Source organism: Cyprinodon tularosa, unplaced genomic scaffold (genome assembly GCF_016077235.1).
Source record: "Cyprinodon tularosa strain WSP-4 unplaced genomic scaffold, ASM1607723v1 ctg333, whole genome shotgun sequence".
In the NCBI taxonomy this organism is placed as follows: Eukaryota; Metazoa; Chordata; class Actinopteri; order Cyprinodontiformes; family Cyprinodontidae; genus Cyprinodon; species Cyprinodon tularosa.
In genome coordinates this window covers 499,825-512,671 of record NW_024039045.1, presented here as the reverse complement: position 1 = coordinate 512,671, position 12,847 = coordinate 499,825, and the positions used below count along the sequence as shown (strand labels likewise).

The window sequence follows — 12,847 nt, the reverse complement described above, 5'->3', positions numbered from 1 at the left end:
AGTCCGTGCCTAAAGAACAAGGATGATTCCAGCCGGTCGGCTGATTAGACACAGTGGATGTTGGCAAAGATTTCCAGATGTGGAAGTCTAGAAGGCTGCAGAACTGACAGGAGATCAGGGCCCCGAGCAGACGAAGGAAGGCAGGATCATCCACAGGGCGAAGTCAAGAGGCAGATCCAGGTTCAGTCCACAGAAGAATCCAACAGGAGTCCTAAGACAGGCCAGGCAAACAGATCTGACAGGGGCAGGTTGGCTCAAAGGTCAAAATACAGAAATGGATCATGATCAGGCTATCGGAACGCTATAGAAATGCTGCAGAACTCTCAACACCCAGGGCTCAATAATAATCTGGCACTGATGGCTGGGACCAGGGAGTTTAAATAGAAGGAGGAGCAGGTGGATCAGATGAGCAGTGATAAGAAACAGTGCAGAGCTACACAGGTAAATGAAGTGGGCAATCATGCCCACTTAAGACACCCCCCCCCCCATGGAGGATAAAAAGTGCCAAAATTAAATAAGTAAATACAGCATTAAATAAATAATTAAATGAGTCAATAATTAATTAAATGTGGAATTAAATAAATAAATGTGTCATTCATTAATTAAAACCACGTCACTAATATAAAGTGCCACAATTAAATAAATAAATACAGCGATAAACAATTAATTAAATGTGTAATTCATTACATAAATAAGGAATTAAATATATAAATGTGTCATAAATTTAATAAAATACGTATTCATTTTATAAAAAAATATATATATAATTATTTCAGTGTGCATTTAATTATTTCATGGTCCTGTGTCGCAGTGCATCGAAACCATTAAAAGAATCTGTCAAACTCACCCATCAAAGTTAGGGGGCGGGGTTAACGCGAATCGAGTCGCCACCTACTGTATCAGAGTATGTTCACAACCTGTGGATCACAGTCTCTGTAATCGATTTGCTTCGTCTTAATGTGCAGGGTGACCAATCAGGTGTTAGATAACCGCCCCCTAACTTTGAAAGCTTTCTTTATTATTTGATAAGTGATGACATACCAGCTCTTGTATCTTTTCTGGCAAAATTGATGAGCAACTTTTTGCACTGGATATTATCCTTGTAGTTGATTAAGGAGCCACCAGTTGGCCTGGGCTTAATGGGTAGTCTATTTCATCTACAATCAATGAAATGGAGACAAAAAAAGAAAATTTGTCAAGACTTAAAAATTCTGTTGTTAAATTGATTAGGTTAATACTGTTACTTCTTTTCAATTGTCAAATAATTAATGTTTATGAGACAAAGTACGAAATCAGACGCAGGTTTATATAATTTTTTGTGGCTTTTTTTCAAGCTATCTTATCTGCAAAAGCCAACAAGGAAGATTTTTATGATTTCGAAGTTTATGTTAGATGATATATAGTGTGCCTCACAGGTTTTTACTGCTGACATGAAGTCCATCTGATTGGTACAAGGAGGGAATGTGGTTCAGCTTTAAAGCCAACAAGGCACTTTACTGCTTCTGATTCATCCTCACTCTGTCTATATAGCTGCAGCATGGGCCCTAAACACATGCACATGTTCTCCATGCACATTCTGAACTCAGTGAGTCAAACTGATGCAAGTCTGGATCATTTGTTTTTTAGTTGCTTTCATCTCAGCTAGCCAAAACAAAGACAGTTTCCTACTGGACCAGAAAAATGCTTATTGTCTTTAGAAGGCAGCACAAAGCAACAGTTTAACCAACATCACTGAAGTTCAACAGAGGCAGGCTTGGACTTCCTTTTTCAGAAACAGCAGGAATTCATATAGCGTACAGAAAGCAGTGGAAAAACTAGTCTCATGGTCTGGGGTACAGTTTTCATTGCACGCTTACTGATCCAACAGATTTACTCATTCTTGCCCTTTGACAGACAATCTTGGACCTTTGCAGTGGGAACTCGTCTAAAAAGTTTAATTCATTTCTGTCAGTGATATCTTTGCAAAGAAAAAGTGGACTTTTTCTCAGACTCAGGCACATTGATATACTTCAACAGAAAAACTGTAACTGGACTTAAGATCAACAATCTTAATGTTCTTAAGAACCCTAAGATAGGTGTAAAAAAGGAACAGAATATAATAAGCCTATAAAAACCTTAATTGCTTCCTCTGAAATAACAGAGTTTCAAACCCAAAAACTCTTTTTTAAGGCATTTTCCAAAAATATTATAGGGTTAACCATGGCTAAAGATAGAAATACCATGTTTAGAATTTTAGCTTTTCCATTGTAGGATTTGCTTTTTGTTGATCAAATATCTGTTATTTATAACATGCTTTAAATTGCTACTAATGTATCTGATGTAAACTTTATGGATGATGGCTGATATCTAATGACACTAAAGCTGAATAAGTGTTTGTCTTGTTAAGCTGCATTAGTCCCTTAAAGGCCGTTTTTTTCTTATATTCTCTCTTCTGTCTTTGTTTGTCTTCTTTTACAGATCTACTGGCCTCCATTACCAGGAAACAGAGAAGACTGTATTCAAACAGGGAAGGAACAGGTGAGCGTATAAGCGATCTATACATATTTTTTAACAAGTTTTTCTAAATATTACAGCTTATAAAATTATACATAGAACTTAAAGCTTATATATTTGATCATGTTACAATGCTTAAATGCTTTTTATGGGGATTTTATGTGAAAGACCAACAGAAACTATCATTTTCATTTTGGAATGCAATAAAATGTAGATATTCTTTTATCTAGTTCAATATTCATATCTGTTAATTGTAAATCCTTTTGCACAATTTTTAAATAGTGTTTCTTGTTTCCTACTGAGTCCTTGTGTCTCCCTTTATAATCTATCTTTCTTCCAAATAATTGGACTCTTTCTTTGCATAACTGTCAAAAGCAATACAACAGATTCTCTGATTTTTCTAGCCTAAGTGATCCAACCTCTAAACTCCCCTCTAAAGGAGCAGCTATACTTTAAAAAAGCTTGTAAAATCGAGAAAGCATTCTGAAAGCTTATCAGCTGATCTTTGGTTTTCCATTGTATGCAGTTTTCCGGTTTCTTCAAGTAACTCGAGAATGCATTGTCAATTGTTAAAGGTTTAAACATTTGCTTTTTATTTTGTTTCCAAAAAGAAATTTAAATTATTAATTGGTGGTACTGATACTGTAAGTAGTTCTCAGTGCATTAAGAAGACAATAACCAGTTATTTTCCTACATTTCATTTATGTTTCAATATTTGTACCCAGTCATGGTTCACTGTTTTAATGTATTAACTCTGGCCAGTGTCAATGAGTAAAAGGGGGTTAATGATACATCCAGATTAGACATCAAAAATGAAATTTTGAGAACAAAGATGTCTGTGTTGTTTTTTTGAAAGTTATCTCCACTTTTTTGATTTAACAAAGTGAAGTTGTTCAAAGACCACCCATGTTCTTCAATAATCCACTAATAAAGAACAATAATTCACATTCAAATAATGAACTACCAAACACAGAAGATGATCTTTGAAATAGAATCACTCTATTAAAATCTTGTATTGGCCAGGGCCCAGATAAAGGATCCTAAACATTGCCCTCTGGCATGACTGATGCTGAACTCGATAACATTTGGATAGAGGTACAGTTCTTTGTGCCCACTGTTCAGTTAAACACTAAATGAAGCAATTTAACTATGGAATGAGGAACATATAATAAAAGGAATGGAAAAATTTTATCTTCTTTAACTCGTGAAACTAGACAAAAAAAAAGGCTTTTGACAAAAGAATCCTGAGGTTATTTTACTGTCACTTTGGAAACATATTTCAGAAACACCAAAAAGGTTGACAGGGTACTGCATCTGGAACAAGTTAGCCTTTGGTGTTCTCTGGGATTTACATATAAGATATATTGTATGTGTTTGAAGTGGCAGGTGTGTCTGGGGTATCATATAGCAGTTTTATTGAGTGTCTCCTAAATGATGCTCATAGGAATCATTTGGAGGAAGATGTGCAGAAGCAGAGGAGGGACGACACATTGAAGGATCTTAGCGCCTGCAGTGCTTTATCTAACTTGTGGAAGGGAAGTCAAAAGGCTGTGCATATTGATGCCCTACTGCTTTCCCTCAAAAATGCCGTTTTCTGTCAGTTGTTTGGTTTTAAACTGAGTGAAAGGATCTCACACCCGTAACACTGACAACCTCACGCAGGTCTGCATGTGTTATGGCCCATCTGTTTGCTGTGCATGTCTGAGACAGGCAGAGTTGAAAGGTGAAAGGTTTTCACCTTGTTCTGTTTAACATACATGTGTGTTTGTGTGTACATGGGCTTGATGATGTGATAAGATATTTATAGACTTAAATGGCGCTGAAATTAGAAAACACTTGACTTTTAATGGGCATTTTAACATAAACAGGGCATTTATGTTAAAACGTTTTCCTTAGATTACAGCTGTGCCATGTGTCTTATTAAGAAAAGTCTTTTATGGAAAAAAGCAAGAAAATGCAGTTTGTATCTAAGTGAAAACCTCACAGCTGCCTCAGTCATTAATCATTGCTGAGGCAAATAAATACCAGGCAGAGGAAGAGTGAAAGAATTCGGTGACTTCACTTTAACTTGTTCTACCTTGTTCTCTCTGTTATTGTTTTCCGCTTCATTGGTTTGTATGTTACTCTTGAAAGCTGACTAAATATAAGTCAGGCTGCTATTCCTCTTTCTAGCAGAGAAAATGAGACATGTACTGTAATGCTATGCAGTGTATTGCCTCTACACAACTTTGTAATACATATGTATGGCAGGACATTAATGACAAAAATTTGTAGAAATTCTTAATCTTACCAAAGATATTTTTAGATACCCCATTTTCTATGCCACATTTTTGGCATGATAACAGTATAGCTGTAAGTATCCAACAGGTTCAATGATAAAGCCTAAGAACAAAAGAGCTGTTTAGTTGTATTTGAGGTTTGCTCCCTCTTTGCCTATTGTGTGTTCAAAGACTGGTTAAAAATAGTTTACTTCATTATATTTTGTCTTTTTTCAGAGTTAAATATTTGTGATATGTTATTTAAAATTATTTCCTGTAAAAAAATAGAAAAAAATAAATAAGACTGTATACCAATGGTGTTTGTGTGTTTCCCACAAGCCTATTCACCATACAGTATGCTTTACAGAGGCTTCAACCTCCCCACACATGCATAGTAGGCTCTGGTGATGGGCTTTTTAATTTCTATTTCACCTTTATTTTACCAGAAAAGTTCCATTACCGGTAAGTTTGAAAACATTAAGGGAGTCCTTGGCAAGCTGTCAGTGTCAGTTATGACTATCATTATGCCAAAAATGCAGGAAAAATGCATCAGCGTGTTCGTCAGTAAGAAAAAACATTTGCAAAACCCAGGTAGTTTTATACCAACAAATGGGGCGATGTTACTGCTGCATAGGTGTTTTTTGGTGATTGTGTATATAGATGCAAATGCAATACAACTGTTGAATAAGTTGTTCAAATTCCAGAGTCTGTATCTATATAATCTATAATACTAAAAATGGTCTGTAAATGCAATTTTGCATGAGGTGTTCATATTATTACACTATTTATCATCAGCATTACTAGTAAAAGTTCATGAATCATTTTTTACGTCAAAATTGGCATGTTTTCATAAATATGATAGGGGTAATTGTGGGTATTAAGAAAATGATCTCATTATATCCAGAAAACCCGTCCTGCTTTCTGGAAATGTGAACTGGCTAATTTCACTTTTAGCAGCTGTAGAAACCAAACAACTGGATGGTCCAGTTCTTCCAGCTGTGAAGCCGTTCAGGTCTCTTACCCATACATATGTTGCTTTTATGCAACTTTTAATTTGTTTTATGCTTTTTGTTAACATTAGGAATCTACATTTCTTTCCTACCTAGAATTGTTTATAGACCAAAGTACCCTCTGTCAAAAACTTGCTTTGCCCCAGCTAGTTTACTGTTCATACATCATGTCTCAGTACTTAAGCTGTCATTGGTGTTAGTTTAGTGTTATATTGTAAATGCCAAGTCCTAAAACTAAGTGTTTAATTAATGACGGCAAAAGTATATTTCAGTTCCAAGAGGTGATTAAAAATGTCACCATGTTGTGGCTTAGAGCTGAACATAACATGTATATATATCTATACACAACATTATAAATTTATTTTTCTTATAATAAATAAACACATGGTTGCCCATGGCTCAGAATAAGACATTAAATCAATGCAATCTGTTGAGCCTCCTTAGGAAGATAATGATCTTTTAATGAACAACAGAATTAAAAAAAATATTGAATTACAAAGGGAGTGGACCACTTTTAATAGAGTATAAATCATATTATATAATTGGTTTGTGTGTGACTAACTGTGGGACCTGATATTTGTGGGAATTGTATCTATAAAGAATCTGAAGGAAATTATTACATTTTCAGAATTATACAATTGTTTATTGGTCTTAGTGGTTTTATTTAGTCACATATGTGTCACACTTAAAAAAAAAAAAACTGGTAAAGAATAGCAGGAAGACTGACCTAACATGTCTAGTGTTATGTTATCACACTACACCTCAGTTCACAAGCTAAACATTTTAGTAATTTGTACATTTTGCAAAGCAGTCTTTTAACTTTTTAGATTCTATATGCACATGCCTGTCAAATGTAGCTTAGTTTAATACAGGAGTCATGAATTCATACTTTTGTAGTTTTCCTTTCTTCAGCATTAGTTTTGTAATACTCTTTTAGTGTTGGTGTCAGACAAGCTTCTACACATTGAAGGAAATGGCAGATTTTCCCTCAATGTTTTCTATTAACCTCCATACGGTGAAGGGAACGTAATGATATATATATATCCCTTGTTAAATAGTACGTAAGCAGAAATTACAGTAAAAAAAAATAACAATAAAAAATCAAACCCAGATTGCTTTACTGTTTCTTTGAAAAGAGGCAATGAACTTTTCCGTTGTATGTTCAAGTGTGGCTAAACTTTTGAATGACTGCTGGAAACATTTCTTTCTGTTTTATGTGGTAATTAATTTACAATATTGACAGTAGAATTACTCTAAGCAGTGTAAATTGTAGAGACATGGAGAACCGCTTTGACAGCATGGCACTGATCCTATTTATTTATGTTAATGAATGAGGCTGTAAAAATGCATAAAGCAATATTTAACATGTAAAATTGTTCTGGTCAGGACACACTGAAGGGTTTTTGTGGGCAACATAAACAATGTTACCGTTTGCGTATATTTCTGTGCGGGAATATTTGTGGTCAGCCAATCTTTCCTAATAACCGGAGCTAAACACTAAGAACATTGTGGGCTTTTGTTTTCATCGGCTATTTATGCTGTAATTTTCAATTCTGGCAAGAAAACTTCTCCCTAAGAGTTTTAGTAATCAAACCACTTGGTTTTTTGCTGAACCACACTTCCTTTGCTGCCACCCCATCTCTAAAAGACCACACAGAATGGTAATACTCTAAATCCCAGACTAGAAGGCTGGAGACATATTTTAGCTTTTCAACTTTCATTCAACACCTTGGTCTCAAAGGTACCTAAGAACTCGAGGACAACGCTCTCGCAGAACATAAGGCAGATTTACACATGGTGGGTTGACTCAGCTCAGCTGGACATCGTTCATCCTGTTGAAAAACACAGTGTTTGCTTTTTTTGGTGACTCAGCTTTTTTGACATTTAATAAAACTCAACAAAAAAAATACATATTTTACATTTTAATCTTCCTGGCTGCAGTGTGAATTGTTAAAACCAGTTTTTACATGTACTCCTAAGATAATTCAGACCCCTAACCTAACACAGTATTTCTAAAAGTACAAGTATTTCTAAATCCAGCATTTTTCATTGACAAAAAAAGCTAAAAACAATTAAATAAATAGAGCAAATCTAACACATTCAACCTTCCCGGTGTCTGGTTTGGTTAATGAAGAAATAATAAATAAAGCACTAATTAATTAATTGACAAACAAGTTAAAGTAGCAGTTAATATTAATCCATTTACAATGTAATTCTCAGACACACTGTTATGAAACAAAATAAAAGTCACATTTCTAAATATAGTATATAGTTAAATAGAATCCCTTCAGTTTGGGTAGAGATTGACCTTGAATTAAACCCTAAAATTGGTGAATGAGGTAACATCTTCCATGTCATCATTGTCTCCACTAGATTTTTGTATGTTGAGGGGCTCTGTGATTGGCCAACCTATTTTTTTTAGAGTGGAGTGATACCATTAGAGGTTTGCTGTCACGAAGACAAAAAAATGAAGCAAATGATTTACATGCATTTAAACAAGAGAGAATTATGTAGACATTTGGTTTTGCTGATAATGTGCTACCATTGAGATAGTTTATATGTATACTGGAATCAATAGTGTAGAAATTAGTGGTCTGCTGAATCCTAAATGGGTGGATCATTTTGCACGACATCAACACCTCTTTATTTGTTGATAAACCATGTTGAAGCAGAGTTCTTCAGTGTCGGGGTGGAGGTACTATGCTTGGAAATAAAGCAAGCATAGTAACATCTGTATTATTCCTCAAACTAGAAGAAAAATAGAAATGTAGTGTTCTACCTTTATTCTGGAGCATACAAGTTATTCTTGAGTTATTTTGTTGTATACTTTAAAATGGAAATTTGTTCTAAAATCCAGGTTACATCATCAGCATCTCAACCCACCATCTGATGTTAATACGTTTGTCACCAGCATTAAACTGGCTTTAAAAATGTGGGCAGTACAACTCAATCTTGTCAACAGTGGGTGGTGAGGTTGCTCGAGGACCCAGATGCAGAGACGAGTGAAGCAGAGATGAGTTCTGAGAGGTTTAATTGCAGACCAAAGGTACTGTAGCAGACGCAGAAATCCAAAAATCCAACTTAAAATATAAAACAAACCAAAACCATGGAGACATCAAGGGGAAAAAAGAGCCTGAGGAGCCACGGGCAGATGAGCTGAGTAGATGAGTACAGCATAGAGAAGGAACCAGCACTGAGTGACTGCAGAAGTGGAGTATTTAGCACAGGTGTCAAACTGGTTCCAGAAAGGGCCGTGTGGCTGCAGGTTTTCTTTCCAACCAAACAATAACACACCAGACTCCATTCATCTCATCAAGTCATCATGCTCAGATTGAACTCCCTTAATGAGATGATTGGAGTCTGGTGTGCTATTGCTTTGTTGGAAAGAAAACCTGCAGACACACGGCCATTTCTGGAACCAGTTTGACACCCCTAAGGAGAACAAAACAAAGGATGGACTAACGAGCTGAATGAGGAGCAGGTGTGGGTGGAACTGGCAAGAGGGAATCCAAGGGGAAAGATATCACAAGGTGGCAACAGAGAGTAACTAAAGAATGCTAGAATTTTATGTAAAATAAAAACAAAACAACTAACAGAAAACTCAGAGTTACAACAAATGAGAACCATAACAAATCTATTCTCACAAACACAAGTCTATTTTAATTAGCATTTTTCCTATGATATCTCAGACTTTCCTATTCTTATCTAACAAATATCTATATTTTCTATGACTTTTTTTGTTTGGTGTTAAAATAGGTAACATAGGATGACACACCACTTTAATTTGAACTCATCATAATGTAGCATGCGTCATATCTATCTCCAGTATTTCCAAAACTGTTAAGGAAATGACAACAGCAGCTTTCTGAGGGTAACACCACCCACATAAGGAACATCAGTGGAAACACACAAGGTCAACTCATGCACACATAGAGATGTTCACAGCTAACATTTCGATCAAATATAAAGTAAGAAAAGCAGTAATCTCTGGTATATATTACTTACTGTATATATTATCTCATTTATCCTTTCATCCGAGATTACATTTTCTCATTTTCTTCCATCAGTTTTTTTCTCAGTGTCAAGGAACATCTTCCTAACAAAACATTTCATGATAGTAAATAACCTGTTTTACAATTTGTTATTTGTTTACTGTATTAATTATTTTACTTTGATGAAAAAATTAAAAATGTATAATAAACTATTATTGTTATAAGTCATATTCTATAAGTCTCCTCAAGCACTTAAAATCAATCTGCTTTTACTTCTATTCAATCATTTCTGGTATGAGGAAGACAAACTTATCGTGTTTCTCCTTTAAACTGATTTTAAACCACTGAATTAAGAGTATTTTGGACCACACACAGGCAACACATTGTTACCAGTAATTGTGTTAAAAATGAGGTATGAGCTTCTTAACTACAGTTAAAGAAAACCAGCAATTTGATTCTTCTGGGCAGACAAAGCTTTGGTCAGTTGCTGTTTTTACAGATAGGATAAATAGAGAGGTCCTGCCCACAACTCCTCTGAATCCTTGTGAAAATATCATGATACTTGTGTCCTCAGGCACCACATCTGTTGTGTTTGCTCTTCTCTGCTGATTTGTTTTAAGAACATTTCATTTGAGTCCTCTTCCATTTTCTATAACTTATTCTCTTTTAAAGTCGTATCCCCTGCTAACTATATTTTCACATTTAGTCTGCTGTCAGTGGGTCTTATTTTATGTAGTAGGGCCGACATGTTTGCTCTAGCATAAAGATTCGATTTTGTTTCTGAGGTTCTTTTGAAAAGGACCTGGCCGGAGTATTTTCTTTATATATATTAGCCTACCCGCTAAAGATATGAACACTTTTAAGGAAACTTTTACATTTAATCTGCTAAAATGGGAGTCACAGACGTGCAATTAGCAATTTGTTTTCAGCTGCAGGTCTTCTAAAGCGCTATATAATGATGATGAAAATCAAAATTACTATGATTTTGTGTATTTCTGTTCCTTTTTAAACCTTGATGTGTCTGTTCTTTCAACCTTAATCATGGGCACAGGGGTCCTTTTGACATTCAGTACATATTCAGCATATTATAAAGCACCTAAAGGCTTTTTACATTCAGATCTCTTGATGTCATGCTGACTTTATAGGTATAAAAAAGTTTTAATTAGTCTTTGTGGATTTATTTTTGCAGACGGAGTGTGCCAACTTTGTTCGCCTTCTGCAGCCGTACAATCGTACTCACCTATTGGTTTGTGGTACAGGTGCCTTCATGCCCATGTGTGCCTTTATCTATGTGGGCCACAGAGGAGAGGTAAGCAGGGATGGGAGGGACAGTGTACATCTGTTCTTTGTCTGGATGTAATAAAACTAACAGTTTTGGAACAGCTGGGGGTTTTAACAGGGACTTTTGAGCATGCCTCTGCAGAGAACAACAATTGCTGTTAAAACAAGTTCTCTTGAGTGTGTGCTGAGCTGCGCTATGCGTTTTTTTAAAAAAAAAAAGCTTTAAATGATAATTTAATAGAGAAAAAAACAAAAACTTCAAGGATTTAATAGATGATAATCACAGTGTCTTGTGACAAAGGATGTAGATTTGCCAAACCACAGAAAATAAACTAAGAAACTAAAGATTAAATAGGTAGATTAACATCAGGGCTCTTTGGCTTTAACTGTATCTCCATATTCTTTAATGGTGTTATATAACTAGCTTAAAGTATGGTTTCAAGATAATATGAGAGTGGAATATGAGGTTGAGTGGAGGGCTAACTCTTAGTATGCACATATACTGTAATTTATGAATTTGACTGTTTCAAATAGAAGCCATTCTTGTCAATATAGCGATTCCCACTGACTCCATGGCACTGCTGCATAATAGAAAGCCTTGTTTAAGTCAATTTTTAAGAGATGATTTTGTTTTGTTCAACTGCTGTACAAACATATATACAGTGAATATAACAGTGGATATAACATTCAAGAAAATTGTATAATATATATTCAATACATATTCAGCATTCAATTTATATACTATAGCACAAAAACAGCCTTTAGTGGCTGAAAAAAGAATGAGAGTTGCATTACAATCAAATTTCTACCTAAAGGCATGTGGCACAAAGGCAAGGCAAATTTATTTGTAACGTACAGTTCAGTAAAAAGACGTTTCAATGTGTTTTACATGAATTAAACAGTAAAATAGAGGGGAAGTAAAAGCAGATTAAAGGCAAGTAAAGAGAAAAACATGATACAAGCAGGTAGTAAAGCAAATAAAACAATTGGATCACAACCATACACCTCAGTTAACAGTTTAACTTCAACAGTCAAAGGCAGCTCTAAACAAATTGTTTTTTAACTTTGACTTCAAAGAACTCAGACTTTCAGCACTTTTACAGTCTTCTGGGAGATGGTTCCAGGTAAGTGGAGCATAGGAACTAAATGCTGCTTCTCCATGTTTGGTTCTAGTTACTGTATGTGTGTACAGAATAGACTGTAACTAGAAGACATAAGAGGTCTGGGAGGTTGGTACACTGACAGCAAATCTTTTATGAATTAAAGTGCTGATCCATTCAGTGATTTATAGAATCACTGAAGGATTTTAAAGTCTCTTCTCTGAGCTACAGGGAGCCAGGGAAGGACTTCAGAACTGGGTTGATGTAGTCTACTTTCTTATAGAGGGCATCAGCCCAGAAAATCATACACCTTAAACAAAGGCAAGAAAAAGAAAATAATAATCAGAAATGGTTCTAAATGCACTTAGGTTTAAACAGCAAATGATATCACTGGTTCTTTCAAATCAATTTGACTCAAAGCAGATGTCTACAAAAGTTCAAACCCATTAAATTGAAAATTTAAGTTTCAGAACAGCTTAGTCAGAGATAAAAATTGTATTTAACAGAAAATCTATGCAGTAATCTGGCCAAGGATGCAGACTAGACATTACCTTTGGGATGCTAAAAGAGAAAAAAAAACATTCTCTGGATCTAAAACCCCTTAATGGAAGAATTGCAGTAGGATCGCTGGTAAGATAGGAGGATTAAAACTTTTAGGTTAGGAAACCAGATCTTAATCAACTAATTATTTACAGTATAAACAATTGACAAAT

The 12,847-nt window shown here is 35.1% G+C and overlaps 1 protein-coding gene across 1 annotated transcript in view; it reads left to right on the top strand.

Annotated features, from left to right (window-relative positions):
• Positions 1–12,847, top strand: part of sema3bl (sema domain, immunoglobulin domain (Ig), short basic domain, secreted, (semaphorin) 3bl) — an 83,666-nt gene that overhangs the window by 37,636 nt on the left and 33,183 nt on the right. Inside the window, exons 3-4 of the mRNA XM_038294041.1 lie at positions 2,458–2,517; positions 10,943–11,062. Of these exons, the coding sequence (XP_038149969.1) occupies positions 2,458–2,517; positions 10,943–11,062 (180 nt within the window). The remainder of the gene's footprint in view (positions 1–2,457; positions 2,518–10,942; positions 11,063–12,847) is intronic.